General features: G+C 41.2%; 1 protein-coding gene across 7 annotated transcripts in view; it reads right to left on the reverse strand.

Moving 5' to 3' along the window:
• The window catches only part of KLHL3 (kelch like family member 3), a 287,169-nt gene that overhangs the window by 97,957 nt on the left and 164,389 nt on the right, over window positions 1–24,823 (reverse strand). For 4 of the 7 annotated variants that reach the window (XM_030927614.1, XM_030927611.1, XM_030927612.1 and 1 more), the window contains one exon: window positions 8,850–8,969. In XM_030927614.1, the coding sequence (XP_030783474.1) occupies window positions 8,850–8,887 (38 nt within the window). In that variant the 5' untranslated portion in view covers window positions 8,888–8,969. Of the gene's footprint in view, window positions 1–8,849; window positions 8,970–24,265; window positions 24,724–24,823 lie in introns of those variants that run through there. The other 3 variants (XM_030927616.1, XM_030927615.1, XM_010388061.2) reach the window with 2 other exon arrangements.

The raw sequence follows: 24,823 nt of genomic DNA on the forward strand, positions 1-24,823 counted from the left end.
TGGCTCTGCCCCTAACTGGCTATGAGACCATGGGCAAATAAGCTCACCCCAGTTTCTCACCTGTTTTAGCTGCCTTTGGGACACATATCATGGGGGCTGAATAGGATTACAGGTGCCATCTGAAAATGGCCTTTTAGTCTCATTAAATTTTATTCTAAAAATGCATTTCCAACATGAATAGACTCATTTTGGACATTTTTACTTACATCAACAATTTTAGGAAGAAAATTGAATTATCACTGCTATTTAAGAGTAACCACACTTTGGGAGGCTGAGGTGGGCAGATCACTTGAGGCCAGGAGTCTGAGACCAGCCTTGCCAACATGGTGAGACCCCATCTCTACTAAAAATACAAAAAAAAAAAAAAAAATTAGCCCAGAGTGTGGTGGCAGATGCCTGTAATCCCAGTTACTAGGGAGGCTGAGGCATGAGAATCGCTTGAAACCCAGGAGGCAGAGGTTGCAGAGGGCCAAGATCATGCTACTACACTCCAGCCTGGGTGACAGAGCAAGACTCTGTCTAAAAAAAATAAAAAAATAGAGTAACCGGTTATATTTTTTGGTAACTAATAAGAAAATTGTTGGCAGAGAAGAGTCAGAAATGCTGAACAAATGTTCAGTGCTAGGAGCTGAACAAACAATGTTAGGGTGTGTTATCTTGCACAAACCCAGAGAGCCTGACAATTTTTGAACAAATGGGAAAGAAACACAAGGGAATGAAGAATAAAGATGGAGAATCCAGTTAAGCAAATAAATGACAGCAGTTCTGATGGGTGGAAAGTGTATCTTAAGGCCAGAGAAATTCTAACCTGGGAAATTGGCCAAAAGCAACTTGCCAAATACTTACGATGGGCTTTCTCTGGGGGTGGTGAAGTCTGTCTGCACACTGGAGACATCTTTATGTATACATGCTACATGGAAGAGGGAAGTAGTAGCTCTAAAGCACTGCATGGCTCACAAGCACTCCTATTCAATTTACCTGGGATCCTATGGGATCCTTTTTTCTTAGCTATCACTACTCCATCTTGAGGAGAGAAAAGTAGGACTAGACACTTTGCCATTTGTGGAAAAGTACAGTGTAGCTGTTAGGAAGGAGCTCAGGCTCTCAAATCAAACTTACCTGAGTTCAAGCCTCTCAAACCTCTGCCTCACCTCTCTCTAGTATAGCCAAGTATACAATGTCCCCAGAGTGTCACAGAATTAAGATGTGCTGTAAATCAGGTAATGCATAGTGCTAATAGTAAATATTTAGCAAATGTTAACTTTTCATATTTTGAAAAAAAATATATTTTAAAAAAAGGTTTTTTTTCAATTGTCTGCTTCACTTTTCCTCCATATCTTCTTTTTTCCATATAATATTTCATTTAAGATTAGAGGTTAAGTTTTGAACATGTTAAGTTTGAGCTGCCCACTGGATGTGTAAGTAAGGTTACCAAGCAGGCAAGTGGTTACATGGTTCTGGAATTCAGACGTGTGAGATGGTTAAGAGGTTGAGGGGAGGAATAACCAGCAAAAAAAAAAAAAAAAAGACAGTGTGTAGCTGGGTGCAGCGGTACACGCCTATAATCCTAGATGCTCAGGAGGCTGCAGTAGGAGGATTACTTGAGCAGCAAAAAAAAAAAAAAGACAGTGTGTAGCTGGGTGCAGCGGTACACGCCTATAATCCTAGATGCTCAGGAGGCTGCAGTAGGAGGATTACTTGAGCAGCAAAAAAAAAAAAAAAAAAGACAGTGTGTAGCTGGGTGCAGCGGTACACGCCTATAATCCTAGATGCTCAGGAGGCTGCAGTAGGAGGATTACTTGAGCCCAGGAGTTCAAGACCAGCCTGGACAACATAGTGAAACCCCATCTCAAAAATTATGACAGTGTGGTCTAGTATAGGATAGCTATATAGATCAATAAAATACAATTGAGAGTCCAGAAACAAACCCTCATATTTATGTTCAATTGATTTTTGACAAGGTGGAAAGATCATTCAACTGGGAAAAAATAGTCTTTTCAACAAATGATGCTGGGACAACTGGATAGCCATATGTAAAATAATGAAGTTGGATCCCTACCTCACACCATATACAAAAATTTACCTAAAATGGCTCATAGATCTAAAAGTAAGAGCTAAAACTATAAAAACTCTTAGAAGAAAACACAGGGGTAAATCTTCACGATTCCAAATAAGGCAATGGTTTCTTAGATATGACACCAAAAGCACAAACAATAAAAGAAACTGATAAATTAGGTATCAAAATTTAAAACACTTGTGCTTCAAAGGATGCCATCAGGATAATGAAATAACAATCCATAGAATGAGAAACAATTTTTTGCAAATCATCTACCTGATAATTAGCTTGTATCTAGAATATGTGAAGAACTCAAACTGTTACAACTCAATAATAAACAAAAAATAACCTAATTAAAAATGAACAAGAGATTTGAATAAACATTTCTCCAAATAAGATTAGAAATAGCCAAAGAGCTCATGAAAAGATGTTCAACATCATTAACAATCAGAGAAATGCAAATCAAAACCACAACAAGACACCACCTTACACTCATTAGAATGGCTATAATCAAAAACACAAACAATAACAAGTGCCAGAGAAGATGTGGAGAAATTAGAAGTTTCACTGCTGATGGAAATGTAAAATGGTGCAGCTGCTCTGAAAACAGTTTGGCAGTTCCTCCAAAGATTAAAGTTGCCATATGACCCAATAATCTCATTCTCAGACATATACCTAAGAGAAACAGAAACATACATCCACACAAAAACTTGTACATGAATGTTCATAACAGCATTAGTTATAATAGCCAAAAGTCAAATGTGATATATCTATACAATGAAATATTATTCTGCAATAAAAAGGAATGATGTACTGAGACATGCTACAACATGAATGAACCTTAAATGCATTATGCTAAATGAAAGAGCCAGATACAAAAGGCTATATATTGTGTGATTTTTAAAACAGGCACATCTATAGAGACATAAAGTAGACTAGTGGTTGCTTAGGGCTGATGGGGAGTGGTGGTAAGGACAGGGTAAACTATGGAGGGGATGACTGCTAAAGAATACAGGGTTTCTATTTAGGGTGATGAAAATATTCTAAGATTGTGCTTGCACAACTCTGTGAATAAACTAAAAGCCATTAAACTGTATACTTTAAACAGGTAAATTGTATGGCATCTGAATTATGTCTTGATAAAGCTGTTACCAAAAGAAAAACAGAAAGCAATATGCTAAGATGGTTCATAACAATAATAAAAGCATAGTGACAGATCATCAAAAAATTGACAGCAGAGAACTGTTTGCAATGGTGAAATGGGAGATTAAAATTGTCAAAATGAGAAAAGAAAGACTGCATGTGGATTCCACTCACTGGTTGTTCCATTCTCTCTGCCCTCTTCTTTTCAGGCCTGGTTAGGATGTGCTATTCTAAGAAGGCCCACAGTCCGCTTTGCTGGCTGGATGGTAAGTCAGGAGTAAGAGTCACTAGAGCTCTGCCACTCAGAAGCGGCAGCTGCAGTCTGGCCACAGCAGAGCAACGAAGTGCAAAAGGAGGAAGAAGGCTTGGCAGTTACTATGCCAACAGCCATTCTCTACCATGGAGGTAAAAAGAATAGGAAATTCATGAATTTGTGATTCATAAATTGCAAATAACATGTGCTTGAACTCAAATAGCTTAAAATTAAGGGAAGGGAATGTGAAAGCAATGCAAGAAAGAATCCCAGATCCCTGGAATATCATGTAACATTTTATTAGCTTAACCCCTGGATGGCAAGATGTTTTAGCCCAGACCTCCATAAGTATACCCAGCCTCTCTCTAGTTCCCAATAAACTCACTCAGATCAATAAAGTATCAATGCAGACCCCCTTCCTCCCTGCCACCCCTTTCCACTCTAGTTTTCAGAAGTTAGCCATTTAATTACCTTGGAATTTGATGTAGCCTTTCAACAACATGTGAATACAAGCTTCATTAAGGGCAAGATTTTGGTCCTCTTATCTCCTGCCATATTCCTGAACCTAGCACAGTGCTTAGCACATCATCATCATCATCATAGCTAATGCTTACAGAATATTCATTACGTGCCAGAATCTCACAACAGTATCTAAGGAATATTATTATTATTATTCTACAGGCTGTTCAATTCAGCAATTCTACTTCTCTTCTATACAAATAATCGTGAATGTGCACAAGTATTCAACAACAGTAATATATGTGTTGTCACTGTTTTTAAGCACTTTATTCATTAACCTTCTTAACAAGCCAGCAAGACTGGTACTCTTATTAGCCTCATTTTATAGTTGACAAAAGTGAGATCAGAGAGATAATTAACTTGTCTAGGGTCACACAATAAGTACTAGAGCCAAGATATGAAACCAGAGTCTACGTTTGTTAACCACTATGTTATACGGCTACAAAGACAACCATAGCAGGGGTTATTTATATGAGGAACTGGGAAAACCTAGACATCTAACAATAGGGAACTGTTTTTAAAAAATAAATCAAAAATAGAATATCATTGATCCACTTAATATTGTAGAACAGTTAATGACACAGAAAAATGTGTTCAATATAGTGTTAAGTTAGGTTGAGATGTAAATTTCATTTCTTTTAATGAGATGGGTCTCACTATGTTGCCCAGGCTGGCCTCAAATTTCTGGGCTCCAGTGATCCTCCTGCAAAGCTGGAATTACAGTCACAAACTCCCATGCCCAACTAAGGCACATGTTTGTTTGTTCGTTTGTTTATTTGTTTAAAAGAAGAGGAAACTTTATTTCTTTTAAAGGTTACGGCCTGCAGGGTGGCTATTCTGACAGGCTGGGAAGCACAGCCTCCAGTCAGAAGCCAGAAACAAGATATTTTGAGAGAGTGGCAAAAGAAACAGGAATTCATGCGATCAAGGTGGCCAAATACACATATTCAATAAGCTATTGAAGGAGCCATGAATATTTATGAAAGGAGAAACGTACACATGTGCAATTGAGGTTCTTGCTCTCCAAGTTCAAAAACTGAGGTGATCAGAGGGCGGAGTTTTCAGTCCTCTGACATTAAAAAGTGAAGCAGAGGCCGCGAAACCCCTTACTGCGCATTCTCAAAAAAGACTAGCCAGAACCACTCCTGTGGCCAGTGGTCTCTTATCAGGTAAAAAAGGAAGGACAGTGTCAGAAAGTTTGTTGATATCAGTGGTGGGGTCTTTTTTGTTAGAACCTTAGGGAGGAAAGCTTAATCACGGTCACCAAGGGAGGGGGTCTGACCACCCTCCCATCCCATCGTGGCTGAGAACTCCATTTTCAAAGTTACTCAGGGGTCCCCTTGGCCAAGGGATGGTCTGTTCCAGTCCACTGCAGGGCTTAGAATTTTATTTTTAATTTACATTCTCACCCTTTTAGACAAGATCTGCCAGGGGCAGCATTGATGGCCAAACCTTCATTCTGTCCTATCTCTTTGCCAGGGTAGTGTGCCTGCCTGCCCCAGGTCCATCTTGTCCCTTGGTGGGACCCCTATGGCCAAGGACTTAGAGCCAAAAGACTTACAGCCAATTTAAATACTGCCAGTCAGATGGGAATGGAGGTGGGCAGGCACCCATCAAAACCCATAAAACTTTTTAAGCAACATAGCCAAAAACCAAAGCCAAAATGCAAAGTTACTAAATTAACTTATCTGTAAGTTCTATACATTGAACTACTGTAATCTTGGTCTTAGCTACAGACTTGTAGCCATTAGCTATACAAAACATAAACATTTGGCTGGGCATGGTGGCAGGTGCCTGTAATCCCAGCTACTCAGGAGGCTGAGGCAGGAGAATTGCTTGAATCCGGGAGGCAGAGGTTGTGGTAAGCCGAGATCATACTATTGCACTCCAGCCCGGGCATCAAGAGCAAAACTCTGCCTCAAAAAAATATAAATAAATAAATAAATAAATATTTTGCTAAAATGATTTAAGCTAAGGAACGTAGAGACTTTTATTGTGCCACAGTGTCTTTTGCAATGAGACATATATTCTAAAGAAGAGAGGTATATTGTCCAAAGTATTACAATGGTTACCACTATGTACTAAAATTATAGATGACTTGTTGCTCATCTGTATATTCTAAACGTTCTATAACAAATATATTCCTTTTACAAAACAAAAATTAAAAGAAAAATGATAGGAAAATCTATGCCTAAACCTGAATTAAAATTTTCCCAGCCAGTCAAATATATACAGATTGTGGTCCATTTGAAAAAACACAAAAAGAGAGAGAATAAGATTATTCACTTAAATTTCAGCAAAGGACTATGTCTGGTATTAGAAATGTATTTCCCAAAACAAATTTCACAAAACACTTGGTCTATCTACAACCACCACCAAAGAAGACTCTATAGTCAAATATGTGTGGAAAACCCTTGATCACACAAGTTTAGTGCAGGACTTCTCAGAGCGTTTAATATGCCAGTAGGCATTATGAACCTCAGAGAGGGGTACAGTATATAGCATTCTTCAAACTCATTGGGGCACAGAGCTCTTTTTTCTCACAGAGCATCTTAAGGGAACTAGCATTTCTCAGAACAGAGTTTGACAAATGCTGAATTATACAAAAGAGAAGAAGAAGCAGGACTGTTGGAGATGGCTAAATCTAAGTCAATGCTTTTGAGGAAAGAGAAAAACCTAGTAACTTGTAACAGAAGTAATGAGAACTTAGGATGTCTTTTTAAAAAATTAATTAAGGAAAAGGGGCCTGGGCACGGTGGCTCACGCCCATAATCCCAACATTTTGGGAGGCCACTGTGGGAGGACTGCTTGAGCTCAGTAGTTCAAGGTCACAGTAAGCTGTGACTGGGACATTGCACTCCAGCCTAAGTGACAGACCAAGACTCTGTCTCTTTAAAAAACAAAACCAAACAAACAAACAAAGAAAAGATGCTAGTAATAGAAAGCAAGGGTGCAGGGAATCTTGTGTACGTATCTATCCCTAAATTCTCCCTTTCAGCCATCACTGGAGTTGACTATAATACCAGGCAAAATAAGGCCTGGTGAAAGACTCCTCAATCAGACAAAGGGCACAAGCCATACCCAAAAGAACTAAATGAGGAATTTCAATAGTGTCTAGGGAATACAAGACAAATTCTTCAGTTAACAAGAGAACCATGCCCATAAGCATGGACATCAGCACAGCCCGATGCCTAAGACAGCTATGGGCAGAGCTTCCAGGAAATCTGGCAGGAGGCCTAATAAAAATTGAGCAGTGGAGCATAAGGCAAATTTAATTTAACGTGGTTATTAATGCCAAAGACTAGGCCCTGTAGAAAGGAGAAATAAGAAAACAAACATAGAATCAGGTAGAACTTTTGTTTAAAAGTAGTTCAGCTCCCCACTCAACACACACTTCTTTGGCTATGTGCCATTTTCTCTGCCTGGAAGGCTTCTCCCTATCCCCACTACCCTTCATTTCTCTAACTCTTATTTGTCATTCAAAATTCAGCTCAAGCATCAACCCTCTTCTCCAAAGTTCCCACCTGTCATACTTGCTTCTGTAGCCCTCTTTAAGAAACAAGTAATTATTGCGTACCTACCACCTGTCAGGCAGTGGATGCATTCCTCCATCATAATACCTATTTGTACTACAGAAGGATTATTTTCATTGACCTATTTATATTTTTTACTTTGTACCCCACTGACCCATTCTAAGGCCTAGCCAGTGCCTCTGGGCATCTTTGGTGAATCAATAGAAGCTCCTATGAAGTGCCAGGTGCTAGAGATAAAAATTACTCAAAAGTTGCCTCTGCCTTCAGAGAGTTCATGAGCTACACAGAAAAGATGAAATAAACAATTATACCTCATAACAGGATGAAGTATGCAGTAAATAATTGCATGGGCAAAGGAAGCTCCTGAGCTCTCTGGTAAAGAAGAGATCATGTGCACAGGCTTTGTACAAAAAAACATGTCCGGAAACATATGTTCAGCGCTCTGAACCTGCCTTATAACAAGCTTGTCAAACATGCACATTGGCCTTACAAACGGCCCGTGTACCCCTCACTATTAGCTCAGAGAGAATGAGTATATTCACATTTGATTTCTCTCTTTACATTTAAGGAGCCAGGTATTCTTCCACCCATGTGGTTGCCTTGCCAACCTAAGTTCAGACCAGTGAAAGAGAGAGTGAAACCAGAAGAAAATACATGACATCCAGTCTTCAATCTGCAATTGTGTGTGGGTGTTGCAATCATTCTATTACTGGTTTCCAAGTAGCTCGTTCTGTCGGAAATCAAGTTTATGAACAGACTTGCTGTAACCATGAAGGATTTTTCCCTTGTGATTAATCATTAAAATGATAGGTGTTAAATAGATACAAAGGAAAGACAGTTTTCTGGCAAAGTCATTCTGTCTCAAGCAGAGTTTGAAAGGGGAAACCTGCCAGGTGCGGTGGCTCACACCTGTAATCCCAGCACTTTGGGAGGCTGAAGCAGGTGGATCACAAGGTCAGGAGTTCGAGACCAGCCTGACCAACATGGCGAAACCCCATCTCTACTAAAAATACAAAAATTAGCTGGGCATGGTGGCATGCACCTGTAATCCCAGCTACTCGGGAGGCTGAGGCAGGGGAATTGCTTGAACCCGGGAGGCAAAGGTTGCAGTGAGCCGAGATCACGTCACCTGCATTCTAGCCTGGGTGACAGAGCAAGACTCCATCTCAAAAAAAAAAAAAAAAAAAAGAGAGAGAGAGAAAGAAAGGGGAAACCAAGTGACTGAGAGTGGGTGGAAAGAGTCAGAATTCCCTAAGTGGTCATATTCTGACTTCTATTCTCAGTCCTTGATGAAGCTCATGGACAAGTTCCTTCTGCAAGGGCACAGACAAGATAGAAAAAGTACCTCCGCAGTTCATTCATAACCTTGAATGCTTTCCCCATGTGGGCAGGGTTGACAGTGATCGTCCTCTGGTTCTTCTCATCATCTCCAGCCTGTATCAGAGTCTGGGAGCTCAGCTTGATGCTGTGAACAGGAAGGAAGAGGGAGGGAAAGAGAATCACTCATCGGTAAACCCATTCATCCAACTGCCAAAAACTCAAGCATTTACCCACCCACCAGAGGCATCTATCAGCCTCTTCTCACACAGACCCAGTAGGAAAGACAATGTACTGGGAATTTCTTTGTATCTTCCGATGCAAAATGCATTCCTCTGAGGGAAGGTAAGTCATAGTTCAGCTTCTTCCACCAAGTACTGTGTGATTTTGTGTGAGGTCCTTATTCTCCATCTCTCTATCCTGAAAATTGAAGGGGACTAAGCACTCTATCACTCACTTCACAGGTTTGTTTGTTCATTAAACAGGCATTTACTGGAGGCTACTATGTGCCAGGCACACATTTAGATTTAAGGGAAACAAAACAATAGACAAAGCCACCGTCACTACCCTCACAAAGCTTAGAGTTCAGTAGAGGAGAATGCCAAGTAAACATTTAAACATCACATCTTAAGTATTATGATTTGATAGAAGCTACAGAAGCACAGGGGATGGCCAACTCGTCCCAGTGATGACAGGTTGATGGAAAGCTTCCTAGAATCTGAGACCTGAAGAAAGAACAGAAACAAGCCAGGTAAAGAGAAAGAAGATTATTCCAGGCAGAGGAAACAGTATACACATAGACCTGGAGGAGAAAAAGCACAAAGTGTGTTCAAAGTACTGGCAGTTCAGTAAAACTAGAGGAGAGTAAAAGAGGGACTATCAAGAGAAAAAACTAGAAGACTGAGCAGCCTTTTAAGTGTCGTATAAGCAAAGCTAAGAAGTTTGGATTTCTTTCTGAAATAATGAGAAGCCATCAAAGGGTTTTAAACAGAGAATTAGGACAGAAAGCAGGTAAACAAATCTGTGCTTTAGAAAAATCACATTGGCTACACTCCAAGAAGCAGTGGAACAACCGCAAAAGCTTTTGGGAAACTGTAATCCCATAGAAAGACAAAAGGATTATAAGTATTATGGAAAGAAAAGCTATCTGTGTAGACTAACTGAGTAAGTAAAATCTAGCAAGAGTCAACCATAATCTCAATGCCTTCTCTACTGAAATCAAGAGACAAGAGTATGGTGGCTCATGCCTGTAGTCCCAGCTACTCAGGAGGTTGAAGTAGGAGGACTGCTTGAGCCCAGGAGTTTCATGCCATTGCACCCCAGACTGGGCAACAGAGCAAAACTCTGTCTCTTAAAAAAAGTGAAAGAGAAAGACAAAATAATTCAAATCTCTGTGGGGTGCCAGCTAGTTACCCAACAATTCCTAAGCAACATCTTTCAACTTCATGGAAGCTGGAAAAAAGGAATCAAAAGAATGAGCAAGGAAAGGTGTTTCTCCCCAAATTGGTGAAACCATTCAGCTCCCAGGTCAAGTGTGAGACCTTGGAGTTACCTGTTTGAACCAGGCGAAGCTTTGCTTTGCTACTAGGAAAACAGAACCTTCTCCACTTGTGTAGATTCGGGGACCCATAGTTCACTCCAACTCTAGGACAATGACAGTACTCTCCTTTGATTTTCCCTAGTGAGCCTCTATCCACGCTACCACTTAACTTTGCAGACTGGCTAGAGAAAGAGGCTTCTGTGATTGAGAGTATATTTTAGAGGCCTGAGAATCACTACAGATCTCACACTGGAATTCGTAACTACTGGAACATTCAAATACAACCAGCGTGGCAGACCCACAGCTTGTCTGACCATAACAGACTCCTCTTTTGACTCCCTTCCCCACTGTCAGTTCATCAAGCAAATGTAAGCCATGAATATCTGAACTTTGGGACTGTCTGGATTCTGTGTACAAGGAAGTTAGCTGAGCAGAGGAAGATGTGCACAAAGGAGGATGCTTAGAGTTGTGTGTTTAAAGCAGGTAAAGAAAGTCTCAAGCCAGAAAATTTGATCAGAGAAGGGAAGCAACCAGCAAAGACGAAAAATTTCTTCAAAAGATGAGAAATTCCATAAGCATAATTTATTTTATGGTGTCTTTCTTTACTACAAAGCTAGAAAAATATTATCTTCTATGTTCTGCTAAAGGTTTACCATTTTTGCTTTTAGTATTTAAGCCCTTATTTCATCTGATACTGGTTTTTTCTCTTTTTTTGAGATAGTTTCACTCTGACATCCAGACTGGAGTGCAGATCTCAGCTCAACCTCCGCCTCCTGGGTTCAAGTGATTCTCGTGCCTTAGCTTCTCAAGTAGCTGGGATTACAGGTGTGCACCACCACACCTGGCTAATTTTTGCATTTTTAGTAGAAATGGGGAGTTTCACCATATTGCTCAGGCTGTTCTCAAACTCCTGGCCTCAAGTGATCTGCTCACTTCAGCCTCCCAAAGTGCTGCGATTACAGGCGTGAGCCACTGTGCCAGGTCCTGATACTGATATTTATGTCAGGATATGACATAGGGATCTAATTTTCTCCATAAATTCGATGTATTTAAAACTTTTTATTTTTCTCATGCATCTGTCATGCCATCTTAGGTCATATATTAAAGTTCCAGATATAAAGAGATTTATTTCTTGACTTACTAACCTATTCCACTGGTCAGTTTGTCTGTCTCTGTATCAGTACCACATGATTTCTGTAGCTTTATAATAAGGTCTGATATCTGACAGGAAAAGTTCCCAATCCTATCATTATTTTTGAGAAGTGTCTTGACTAGCTTGTCAAATTCCGTAAAGAACTCGAGTGGGATTTTGATAAAAACTGCATTGAACTTATAGATCAATTTGGATAGAACCATCATTTTTCTGATACTATGCCCTCCTATCCATGAACATAGGATATCTCTCCATTTATTTAAGTCTTCTTTAATGTCACTCAAACTTTTAGATTTTCCTGTATGAAGACCTTACACATGTTTGATTAGATTTATTCCTAAGTACTTTATGGTTTTTATTGCTCTTTTGTAATAGAAATGATGTATTTTTAAATTACGTTCTCTGATTGTTACGGTTTATAAAATGCAATTGATTTTTGCAAACTGATCATATATCCAGCCATTGCCAATGTTCCTATTATTCCTAACTATTTGAACATAAATTAGGTGTCCTATGTAGACAGTCATATTATCTGCATATAATGCCAGAGACTTTTCTCCTATCAAATTCTTAGGCCTCTAATTTCTTTTTTGAAAAAATTTGCACTGGCTAGGATGGTCACACAATGTCAAACAGAAAGGATGCTAATGAGTAGTATTGTCATATCCCTGCTTTTAAAGATGTTTCTAATGTTCCCCCATTATGTATGTTTGTCACAGGATTTTTGTAAATGTTTTTCGTCAGATTAAGAAAATTCCCTTCTATTTTTATTAAGAGTTTTTAAGTCATAAAGTTATGCTAAATTTTATCAAACGTCTTTGTGTATCTAATGAGATGTTCATATGGGTTTTTTCCTTTAATCTTGTAATGTGATGAATGACACATATATTTTCTAATACTAAACCATACTTGCATCCTTGGGATAAATCTACAAACTGTAAAATACTCTATAAGTATTCATTATAAATATTGTCTTCAAACTGTGGAGAGACTTAAAAGCCAGGATGAGAAAGCATAATTTGGTATGGATCAGGGAACCACTGAAGGTTCTTGACAGGGAATTAGTAAGATTAAAGCACAGAAGAGCCTAGTGAACAGATATTATTAGCTTCACTTCAAAGATATGGAACACGTATAAACCAAAAAGAGCCATTTTAGAAGCACTGACACAATCTCCAGTGTGGCTAGGGAGCAGGAAATCTCACTCTTCTGGTGTGTTGCTCTTTGCACTTTCCAAAATGGTCCAATAACGATGTATCCTTGTTAATACAATGTTGTGTTTACCAAAAGGTCTCAAACACAGATTGCCTATTATCAGAGGATCAATGTTCAACAAATATAATTCACACTAGAGCCTCCCTGAAAGAGCAAGTGACTTGCTGATGACCATAGGGCTGGCTAGGGAACGATATCGGTTTCCCCAAATCCATTCAGAGCCCTTTCCACCCTTGATGCACAGGCAAGGCTTGACATCTGAAGGAACCCAAGGTTCCTTTCTTCCCCTGCTCCTCCATGAAAAGACACAGGGAGTTTGGAAGAGATTCTGAGTCCCTGGTCTCTGGAAGGTACAAGCTTCTTGGCAACTCATTAACCTTCCAGAGAACAAGAAATTAAGAAAAGAACATCTGAGGGCCCAGAGACGTTCAAAAAAATATTTACAAGATTGTACAAATAGTAAGTGGTAGAGATGGGATCTGAGTTTAGGTATCCTATACTTGAAGCTCGCAACCTATACCCTCCAGCAATATAGTTCACGCATGCACATACATATACGTATTTCTCAACCTAAGGTCACATGCTCAAGAACAGAGTTGCTAGATCTTAACATTTCATCCCCTAAACCTTTTTCCCTCCATTCATACCAGATCTTAACTACTTAACCCTCAATAGATTGCCCCATCCCCACGCTATCAAGTCCCAATCCCAAGAATTCCCAGTTCTTATTCCCAAATAAGGCTAGAGGATCCCCTCTCCTCGCCTGTGAAACACAGACCACACTAAGGTATATTCCCACTATCTTGTTCAAGTCTAATACCATACTTTTCACCCTATCCAGACCCAACCAAAATCACACACACACACACACACACACACACACACAAATTTTCCAGGCAGACTCAGCCACAAGATGTATTCTGTTGAAAGGCATTTCACAGTAAATGCCCTACTCTAAGCATAAAATGGTTGATTTCACCAAGAGCAAAAACTGGCCCCAGATTCTACTAAAAACCGTAATAATGTTAATTTATATGTGCCCCTCCCACCAGACCTGCAGCTCAAGCTGCTAACCAAAGGAACCTTCATCTGTATCCCACTGTCCAGGGTTCCAGCAACATTCAAGTTGAGCAGCCATATTTAAGATTCAAATGGGTCAACAATCGTAGATATAGTGAGAAAGTATGGGCCAGGCAGAATCTTTGCTCTTTGCTGTAGAAATATACAGAAATGATCATCTAAGCCATTTTCTAAATAAGCTGCAGCACAATCAGAACACATAAATCTAGTCAACTTTGTCAAAGCATCACATACCTGGCTCAATACTTTAATTAATTTCCACACTGACCTGCTACTAGTAAACTTGCTTATATGAACCACTACTGGTGCCATGATGAACCCACTGCAGTGGATGATTCCTTCAACAGTCCACAGAAAGGGTGTCCAAATTGGTTCCGACTTACCTCACACTCACAGATACCCACTGACCCCATTCAGGAAGACATACATGTGAGACAGTCAAGCTTCATGGCCATAAGGATAGACATAGTTGGCCCTTCTTTCCTGGGCTTTCAGCTTCTCTTTTCCCTTGACTTAGACTGTTACAGTGGCCTCCCACCTGCTGTTCCCCACTCCAGATACTCTCCCTCCAAGTACTTCCTGCACACCATTGCCAAACTCATCCTTCTAAAATGTCATCTGACCATGACTTTCAGATCCTTACTGCACACAGATCTCTTCAGGGGCTATGAGGTTTATGAGCTGAAGCTTCAGTCACAGCCCTCTGCCTCCATTTGTTCTATATGTTCAGTGTCCAAATAAAATTTCCTTTCAAAGGACTCTATAGCTAAAAAGCTGAAAAATCATCAGTCTACAGGATAAAGTCATGATTCTTGCCTAGTGTTCAAGGACTTCCTTGACCTGGACTGAACCTAAATGCCAGCCTTAACTCTCTCGCTTACTCAAATATTTACTAAGTACCTATTATGTGCCAAGCAGATGAACTATTCACTGCAGACACCTAGATTTCCCTTCTCTTTCCCTGTATCATAATCTAAATACCTGTTATTTGAGGACCAATTAAGCTTTGCTTCCTCCATGAAGCCCTTGGGATACATCAGTTCTAAGTGAGCTCTTCCTTCTCTGAATTCCTGTAGTATTTCTGGCCTGTAACTCAGCTGGCACATAGAATTCTGCCTTATGCCTGATTACTTCTTCATGGTACAAATCCAACCACCTACCTGCCTCACACTAGATTCAACATACCTGGAAGGCAAGGAACATGTGTCTGAGGACTCTGTATAGCTTAGCCTGCCCAGCATGAGGCCAAGCCCACAGGAGGTCCTCATTACATATTTGTCATCTGAACTCTACCTGAAAACCCTTCACTTGTCTTTACAAGAATTAGATGATAGAGCAGAAGGGGATAGTCTGACCAATACTTTTATTTTTTAATGAAAGTAGAGTTGGCCTTCAGAGTTAAACTATAAATAAATAGACATAAAATAGTAATTATAAAAGTTATAGATAAAAATATATAAGCTCTAAAAATTAGGCCCTCTTTCAGCACCACACCTTCCAAAGCCTTCTTTCCTGCCCTCCTCTATCCTCTAAATTCCAGATCCATATATCCAATGTCTTATTTGAGTCCCCTAGATTTTATACAGGTAACTCATACTTAGTCAAAATTTAAGTTCCCTACCCTCCCTTAAGCCTGCTACTCTTTCTGTATTCTCTATCTCAGAGGCATAACCAACCACCCAATCACCTATCCAAGTCAAAAACTGGGGTGTTATCCTTGATATCTTCCTCCCTTTCTCTCTCTCACTCCTCACATACAGCCATAAATCATATCAATCCTATGTCCATTAATATCCCTGCACCCCATTTCCTTCTCACTTTCACTACCACCACAACCCCATTCCAGGCCATCATTGTTTCTTGCCAGGATTATTCTAATAACCTCCTCCCAGACTCCAGAGGGACCTTTCCAAAGTGTCAATGTGTTCAAGGCATGTTCTACATGAAGTCTCACTGATGCCTCACTGCATTCAGAATAAATCTCAGGGACCTAGCCTGGCCCTTAATCCCATCGTTGCCCTGAAGACTTCTCATTACTGTAATACTAAAATACTTGCAATAGCCAAAATACACTAGGCTGTCTGCCTTGTGAAGTTTTGTCTGACTAGAAAACTGTTCTATCCTACTCCCCACTCACTCTCCCCTGTGTCTAGCTAGTTCCTACCAGCCTTCAAGCCTCTTCCCTGAAGCCTTCCCTCTCTAACTCCACTACTCACTAGTTTAGTTAAAATCTAGTGGGAAACTAGGTTAGTTTCCCCTCTTCTGCATTCCCACAGTACTCTGTGCTTCCTTCGGTATTGTATTCTAATTGCCTCTTACTTATCTGTCTGCCCCACACAGTTCGTGCTGGTAAATGTTTAACAGTTCGTTGGGAGGAAAGGAGCCCTGATTTGCAACATTTGCCAATTTCCAGAGTGTAAATACTCCCACCATGGCAGATTTTAAGCTACCAACATGATGCCACCGAACATTAGATTTGGGAAGATATGTGCAACAGCACACCATTATATCACTGTATAGTATTTCTACAGCAAGACGCAATAGACACAACCTCAAAGCCCTAGAAGATTATAGTAAAAATAATTAGAAAGTGATGAGTTTGGGGTACTTTATTACAATTTTAATATTATTTATGTTACATAATTTAATTGTTAAAAATGGCAACATTTAATAATTGGCTCACAAAATTCCTGAAAATTTAACAAACAGCTTTTGCAAGTGGGTGAGTGCTGACTCCAGCACACTGCTGCCCCCTCTAGATTGTGAGCTCCATGAGAACCAAGGCAGTGTCTTAGTTGCCTCTGAATTCTTAGCTTCTGTCACATGATAGGTGCTCAATAAATAATCATTGAGTAAATTAATTGATAGATAAGTAAATTAGGTTTAACTACTGACCACTGTAGCTTTCCTTACTCCCCTTCATGAAAATACTGATGGCTTTGTCCTCCTCAACCTCCTCTCCGTAACCCCTCCATCCTACATTCAGAGAGGAGTACTTTCTTAGGCAGCCCAGTCCCCTGCAGGCATTGACGACACAGAATCAGGAGGATGGGGGTGAGAGAAAGCCAGCAACAACTGGAGAAGAGGGAAGAAAGGCAGATGGCTTGCTTCTTACTGTGTCAGTTCTTAGAGTCTTTTTATTGCTGAGGAAAATGGAGCAGTGAATGGAAAGCAAAGGATACTAAAAAACATGCTAGAAAGGCAGGAGATAGAAGAGTCTCCAAGCAGGCTGATTGTGCAGTAATGTTTGGGGGAATCTAACAAATGAGGAGCTCCAAATGATGAGAACTCATGGACACAAAGAAGGGAACGACAGACACTAGGGCCTACTTGAGGATAGAGGGTGGGTGGAGGAAGAGGAGCAGAAAAAATAGCTACTGGCTACCTGGGTGATGACAGGTACTAATCTGTACAACAAACCTCTGTGACATAAGTTTACCTATATAACAAACCTGCACGTGTACCCCTGAACCTAAAATAAAAGTTAAAAAAAAAAAAAAAGAAAGAAAAATCAAATGAGGAGCTCCAGAACATCCTGGGTATGCAAGAATATAGAGGGAAGGAAAGGGGAGTCTGAGAAATGCTGTTAAAGGTTATGATCTGTTTCACCTCTAAAGGTCTCCAAGAGATGCAAATAAAATTCAGAAGTCGTGAGCTGGTACTAGCCACATACAAGAGGCAGAAGCACATTATGTTCAAGCTAGAGATGAGATGGAATAAAGAGGCAAAACCACTCAATGAAGGCAAAACAACTCTGAGCCAGGGCAAAGCTGTACTGAATGCATTAAAAACTGTCAACAAAGAAAGTGTAATTTAGAAAGGAATAACCAAAAACTAAGAATCAGACAGAGAAGAAAGCCCTCAGTCCAACCCATCTCACTCTGTCTAGGAAAGTGATTTAATCAGTAGATGTCGTCAGCTGGTTCAGCCTCAGGTCAGATCCCCATGGTGGAGCTTGAAGCCTATAAATACTCCAATGCCATAACTCAGCCCCTAGTTTACTCTGCAGCGTTTTGACCAGTTTGGCCTCCCCCGTGGTTGTCCTTCAGAGAGCCAGAATGTGGTTGCAGGCCCTCAGGAATATCTTGCCAGTAATATTTTACTGTAAATCAATAAACTGATGACATGTTGACTATTGTACTTTAGGTTCTCATGAGGTCATCGGCATGACTCTGCTTCTCCAACTCTAGGCAGCAATGGGACCCTATCCAGATAGGATTTCTGAGCCCCTGGCACTCTGGTCAAACTGCAGATCTAGTAAGTATCCCAATCCTAAAGTTCAAGACCAAAATGACCAAACTTAGATTGCTACTTCTGGATTAATGAAGAACCTGACTCATGAAGATGTCCAGCCAGCAGGATTCAGGACTTGGTGGTGCAGTCCTGCCACCACAAAGTACCATTTACACACAGGTTACCAGAGAGCCCAATACTCTTCATCCTCTTTCAGCAGGGCCACCTCAGTTCATAGCATTAGGTTGAACCCCTGTAATAGCCCACATGGACATGCAGAACATATGCATTAGTAAGGTACAGATTGAGTTAACATTTCCTGAAAGTTGAGGGTATGTTAAAGCACCTTACCTCCATTATCTCATTTTATCTTCAGAACAACCCTAGGAAGTAGGCAGTATTATCTCTTAAGGCACAGAGATAAAATTTGTCCAAAAGTCCCACATAACTAGTAAGTGCAGAACTGGCACTGAAACCCAGGTCTATCTGACTCCAAGGCCTGGGCTCTTAATAACAATGTCCACTGACTCAGGATAATGTCCATAGCCCATCAGGCCAAGGGAGGAACAACCCCTCATGTCCCACTCTCTGACGTTCTTCCTTGTGTGACCAAACCAGGCCAAATGAAAAAAGACTAAATCTCCTAGGACCTGTGATATAGTACTACTTCACTTCTGATTACGGGAAATTGCACTGTGTACTGGAGTCAGTGTTATTAATTGTACTGAACTTGGAGTTTCCGCACTGGGGCCTTCACACAAGCCAATCATGATTCACCAAAGATGACCAGCAGCTGCTGTCATTCCTGTAATGTGCTCCTTCATAAATAAGCTCAAGAACAGGTATGTTACTAATCACATTCCTAAAACCCCAAGTCACAGACCACTTTCTGCAAAACTCAAGGGGAAAACTCTTAAATGGGCTATGTAAAAATGTAAAACATTTTACACAGACAGATAAAATTAGACAAGAAGAGAGAAAGACTAAAAGAAAACATGCTACTCATTATGTGACATTTTGGAAGCCAAGTTTATGTTTAGTTTGAATAGGAGAGCTAAGCCCTTGCATGTGTGTGGTTTTGATAGTGGCTACGATATACTTTCATAAGTGAAAATGAAAAGTCCAGGAAAGTTGTGCTAAGACTCTGAAAATCCTCATAAATGATAAAAAGTTAGATCTCTGACCTGAGAGGCATTGAACTTATTTAACAGAAAAAAAAAAAATCTGGATTGGGCGCAGTGACTCATGCCTGTAATCCCAGCACTTTGGGAGGCCAAGACGGGTAGATCACAAGGTCAGGAGATAAAGACCATCCTGGCTAACACGGTGAAACCCCGTCTCTACGAAAAATACAAAAAATTAGTTGGGCGTGGTGGCGGTCGCCTGTAGCCCCAGCTACTCTGGAGGCTGAGGCAGGAGAGTGGCATGAACCTGGGAGGCGGAGCTTGCAGTGAGCCGAGATGGCGCCACTGCACTCCAGTCTGGGCGACAGAGCAAGACTCTGTCTCAGAAAAAAAACAAAACAAAAAACCTACCAGCACATGTTCAATCTATTTTTCACATAGTTTATTAGTGCTCTATTCCGTTTAACCTAGTTTGAACATTCATCCAGAAATTGAAAAAAAAAAAAAAAAAAAAAAGGTCAGTTTGATGATGGCAAATTTCATCAAATAAAGCACTTGCTTTAGGAAAACTCACACAAAAAGTATCTTGTCCAGATCTGTCTTAACAATTCAAAACTTAGCAAGCAAAATCCTAAAAATCCAAATCTGGGTGCAGGGAAATCAAGAGGTTTCTTTCCCTGACTGTTTTTGCAGTTGAAAACCTTACTTTGCCAAAAAGTATTTCCAAAATGGAAAAATTTGGTTTCAATTATCATGGTTGAAATGCATGCACATCTGCTTCAGGCAGCAGTGATGCCCAAAACTTTTTACAGAATTTTCTATCCCTGACTTCTAAGGTTCGGGGAGGACTAAGTGACTTGCCACTGGGAACAGAAAAAAGGTGAGGTTGCTCAACACTTGCTCTTCCCTGGGTCTTGCCAGCATTTAACCTGACATTAGAAAACTCAACATTTAAAGTGTACTGGCTTTCAAAGTCTTGTCTCCTCAGAAAACATTCTCAATCTGTTGTTTCTGGATCAAGGGTAAATAGATGAGCTCCTTTGGCTCAGAAGTTCCCTGAGGTGCAGGAACAGGCTCTCCTTCATAAAAACCAGCCAGTAAGAATCATCCTCTAAGGACACCTCACACAAAATCACGGCACAGTGCCCGGTACATGGTGCCCGTCTCAAGCAGGGGCATCTCTGTGCTTCTGATGAAGAAAATAATCACGATTTTAAGAAAAATAGACAATTAACTTCCCCTTTTTATGATGCTTCTTCCAAAGTTGTGCTGCTCTGTAACTCTTGCAGATCTGCCACAGTCTGGGCCTGAATGTTTTTTTATTGTGGTAAAATAGATGTAATATAAAATTTATAATTTTAACCATTTTTAAGTACAGTCATACTGTTGTACAACCATCACCACCATCCATCTCCAGAATTCTTTCATCTTCCCAAACTGAAACTCTCTATCCATTAAACAATAACTTCCCCATTCCTCCCTCCCTCCAGCCCCTGGCAACCATTTTACTTTCTGTCTCTATGAATCTGACTAACCATTTATTTTGAAATTTTACTTTAAGCTATCCACAAGGCTGATTTCCAGAACTGAAATAAAATCCCAATTGCAAGGACAACTGCCATTTGTGATATCTATCTTCTCTACATACCCACTCACATGGACACAATTTATCACTGTAATAGCTAACAGCCAGAGACCCTTTCCCTTTGCAAAACAGAAGACAAAATCACCTTCGTCTGACTGGTCAAGCCACAGTGACTCTCCCACAGAGGGAACTGGGGAAGACTTAGTATCATAAGTTCCAGGAGAGACCTGGAAATCTAGAAAGATACAGCAAAGGTTAGTGCAAATTCACAAGTTCTTCTTGAGATTTTGGCCTGAACAAACATGTATCCACCCCATGGTTCCAAATCACTGAGGCAACTAGATGCCACAGGTTGTCTATAAAAAGAAGGATTAAGGTAGATCTTGGTGAAACCTAAAAGAAGAAATGCCAAGCTCTATGGGGTAACTTACTATACGGAGATAGTTTTAGGTAAGAAGCAAGATGATAAGCTCCCTCATTTCCTCATGGAAATGGTTCTATATAATCTGCTTTGGATGATAAACAGAGAGAGGTCCTAAAATATGCCTTGGTTAGTAACCCAGCAGCGAGGTATAGGCTACAACATAGCAATAGGTGGATACCAATGATGATAGCAACTACCATCTACTGAGTACTCACTCTGTGCCTAAAAAACTTTACTAGGTACCTTACACATATTGTATCATTTAATCTTCACAACAGCTCTATGAAGTATAAGTACTGTTATTATTCCCTTTACACAGAAGAGAAAAATTAGTTCTGAAAACAGTGTGACACACTCAAGGTCACACTGTAAAGTAGATTCACCACTAGGTCTAAGTTACTCCAAAGCCCATGCTTTTAATTAATAGCCTTTCAAGGTACAAAGTATTTTCATACCCTCATGGCAAAGAAAAAAAATTGTTCATTAGCATTCTCTTGGTTGAAATTTTGTAATGCTTAAAAACAGCCCCGATTAAGACTCAGCAGGTTAAGTGTGGAACAAGCACCAGATTCAGGATCCCTCCAGTCTCTGGAGGTTGGACATGTGATCCTAGGCAAGTCACTCAGCTTCTCCGGACCTCAATTTCCCAGGGAACTTGCAAAACAAGGCTACTTCCCTCTGTTCTCCCCCCTACCTCAAAGCATTCCATGGAGTCAGTTACCCATGCTAAGATAATAAGGCTGATATCCAAAGATGAACCTATTGGCCAAAGGCTTCGGTCTCTTCTCTCACCAACTTTCTTTTTAGTTATCAGAGCTTCACACAAAGGTTATTAGTTAATCAGCTAATAACTATTCAGGACCTGCTATTTGTGTACACACACAGTAGTCAATGGGCATATGTAGAAGTACAAGGTACTAGCCTTGCCCTTGAGGACCTGTCTCCAAGTTTGGGGACTGCTAAGATAGATGAAATAAAAGCACTAAAAGATCTGGTGGGCCTATCATTCAGTGTCCAACTATGAGATACAAACTAGAGGGATTAGAATTCAGAAGAACATCAGCCAGGACTAGAAAAGCTGAGTTTCCAAGATAAAGTAAAATTTTAGAATAACCTTGATAGATAACTTTTGCAAAATTAGAAGGGAAAGACATCCAGCAAAAGAAACTCTGGGAGCTAAGGATATGAGGCTAGATGAAGTAATGTATAGGATGGGTGATCATGAACGAGATCAATAGAATTGTTAGTAGGTTTATGAGTGAGCAGTGGGAATGGGAACAGGAGTTGGAGTTCAGAAGACTTGAATGCCTGGCATAGTAAGCCGGGCTTGAGGCAGGAACAAAAGGTATGATCTGGGTGACCTGGTGAACATTGGAAGCTGCTCGGTTTGGATTTCTTGTCTACCATCTGCCTTCAGCAGAGGAAAAGTACAAGAACATGTGCAACCTGGTGTTCTAAAGCCATAGACATCAGCCATCCCAGCGGAGAGGCCCCAGGACAGGGGCAGGGACTCATTACATTTCTGAACACAGAACTGGGAACACAGTGCCCAAAACCATTTGATCCGCTGCTAGTAGTCTCACACTGATCTCTCAACCCCAGTTACACCACAGATCAAGCAAATAGGCATGGCCCAGAATCTCTAAACCTTCATCACATCAGCCCCATTCTCTGCCATCTACCAGATCAATGGATCTGTTTTGGGGACCAAAGACACTGCTCACCTCTGCCCCACACTTAGGAAACAGGCCTTCATATGTTCTGCTACCCAGCAGGCCACATGCAGTTCAACACTAAACTCCTGTTGCAAAGAGCACCCAGAAAGATGATGCACCAGCAGCACAGTGAGTCCCAGGCTCTTCCTGTGGGAGTCATCAAGAAACACAATTCCCAGGGCCTCTACAGACAAAAGAATGAGATGACACTCAACCATCATGCCAGTTCTAATAGGGTCTAGAGATGTTCAATGGCATCACTGAGCCCTGTGAGATGCAGAAGTCACAACAACTCATGAAAAGGAAAGTGTTCACTGAGATATTCTCTAGTGTTGACTTAGTTGAGCCTATTATTGTTAACCAGATAGTTAATGTCTGCATCAAACTGACAACCTGGAGCAGCAGCCTTCCCCTCAGTGGTGCACTGCCATGGCCGGACCCCTCCCTGCAGTGTTCTCTCCTCGGATAAAATGGCAAGCCCTGTACTCTACCAACTGCAGACCAAAGAATGAAGAGGTTGGCACTCAAGAGATATTTTACTTCATAGACAGAGGAATGTCACCTCTGCACTGCACTGAGCACCTTCACAATGAAAGATTCAGATCTTCAGATAACAATTTAAAAATTTAGATATGTGTGCCTGCGAGGATCTAACTGCCTCGCTAGTTAGATCCAGCTCAACAAAAGTACTTGAAATCTTTTCTGCTGGTTCGTATTTCAAAAGAAACCCCTGATGGAGGAAGCACAGACCTTCCAGTATAACTCACAAACTTTTCAATACAAATATGAAACTCAGTTCAGAGCAAGTGTCATCTGACTGGATTTCTCTCCTTCATCCCTGAATGTGTGTGTATATAGGCATACACGGCGTGCCTGCGCGCACACACACACACACAGCCATCAGCATGGCATGCTTGCTGAAGATTCGAGCACTCCTGCGTGAAAATGCAAGTACACTATGTCAGGCCAGCCCCACTATGACATCAAAAACCCCCCACCAAAGAAAAAACACCCCGGGAAAGTAGCCAGGAAAGGGAAACGCCTCCTTGAAACAGCCTGAGAAAGGCAATCTAATTCAGCCTGTGCTGAAACTATTCCCGAACACCAGCCAGGAAGTCCCTTCTTTCAGGGTGCTCCGCTGCCTAGCAAACCCAGACCTGCCTTTGCGGAAGCCAGATCTCTGGAGATTCAAGCCCTGGAATGGGTGGTTTGGAAAGCGGCTTTCCTGCTCTTGCTCTGCCGCCCTTTGAGATCCATCAGTGGCCAGGTCTTCCAACCCTGCCTAGCCAATGCAAACACAAAAGCTGGTGGCTGTACCGCAAGCACACATTTACCATATACACACACAACACAGCACACACTTATACATACATACCTTTCACCCTCCATTGCGTGAGGCCCAGTCAGGGTGGTAGCCGCTAAACTGTGTGCATGCACCCGGGGATCCTAGTTCTGTTCTTGATTCTCCCAGCAGACCAGTGGGAGATCTGATCAGCAACAGTGATTCAGCATGGCTGCAAGTGAAACCTCCTCCCTTCTCAATCCTCCTTCCTCTGACTTACTCGCAGCAGCTTCTACCGCAAAAGCAGCAGCAGCAGAAAATGTCTTACCCAGAGCTCCCTGCAGCCCTTTCAGCTGCTAAAAGCAGCAACCCACTTGCTCCCCCCCTCCCCCGCAGGCTTGCTGCTCCTTGGTCTCCTAGGAACGGCAGCTCCAGCGACCCAGGTGCACTGCCACCTTTCCAGCTGCCTCTGCATCTGCCCAGGCATCCCCAGCCCAGGCGATTAGCCCGCCCCTGGGGCTCCTGCCTCCTCTGTCTAGGCTGCAAAGAATCAGGCAGTTCGTCACTAGCCCGAGAAATACTGGCCCCTACACCCTCCCCTGCCCCCATAGGCTATGAGTCTGTCAGCCTGGCCAGATTGCTGGAATGAGG

This window comes from Rhinopithecus roxellana, chromosome 3 (assembly GCF_007565055.1).
Source record: "Rhinopithecus roxellana isolate Shanxi Qingling chromosome 3, ASM756505v1, whole genome shotgun sequence".
In the NCBI taxonomy this organism is placed as follows: Eukaryota; Metazoa; Chordata; class Mammalia; order Primates; family Cercopithecidae; genus Rhinopithecus; species Rhinopithecus roxellana.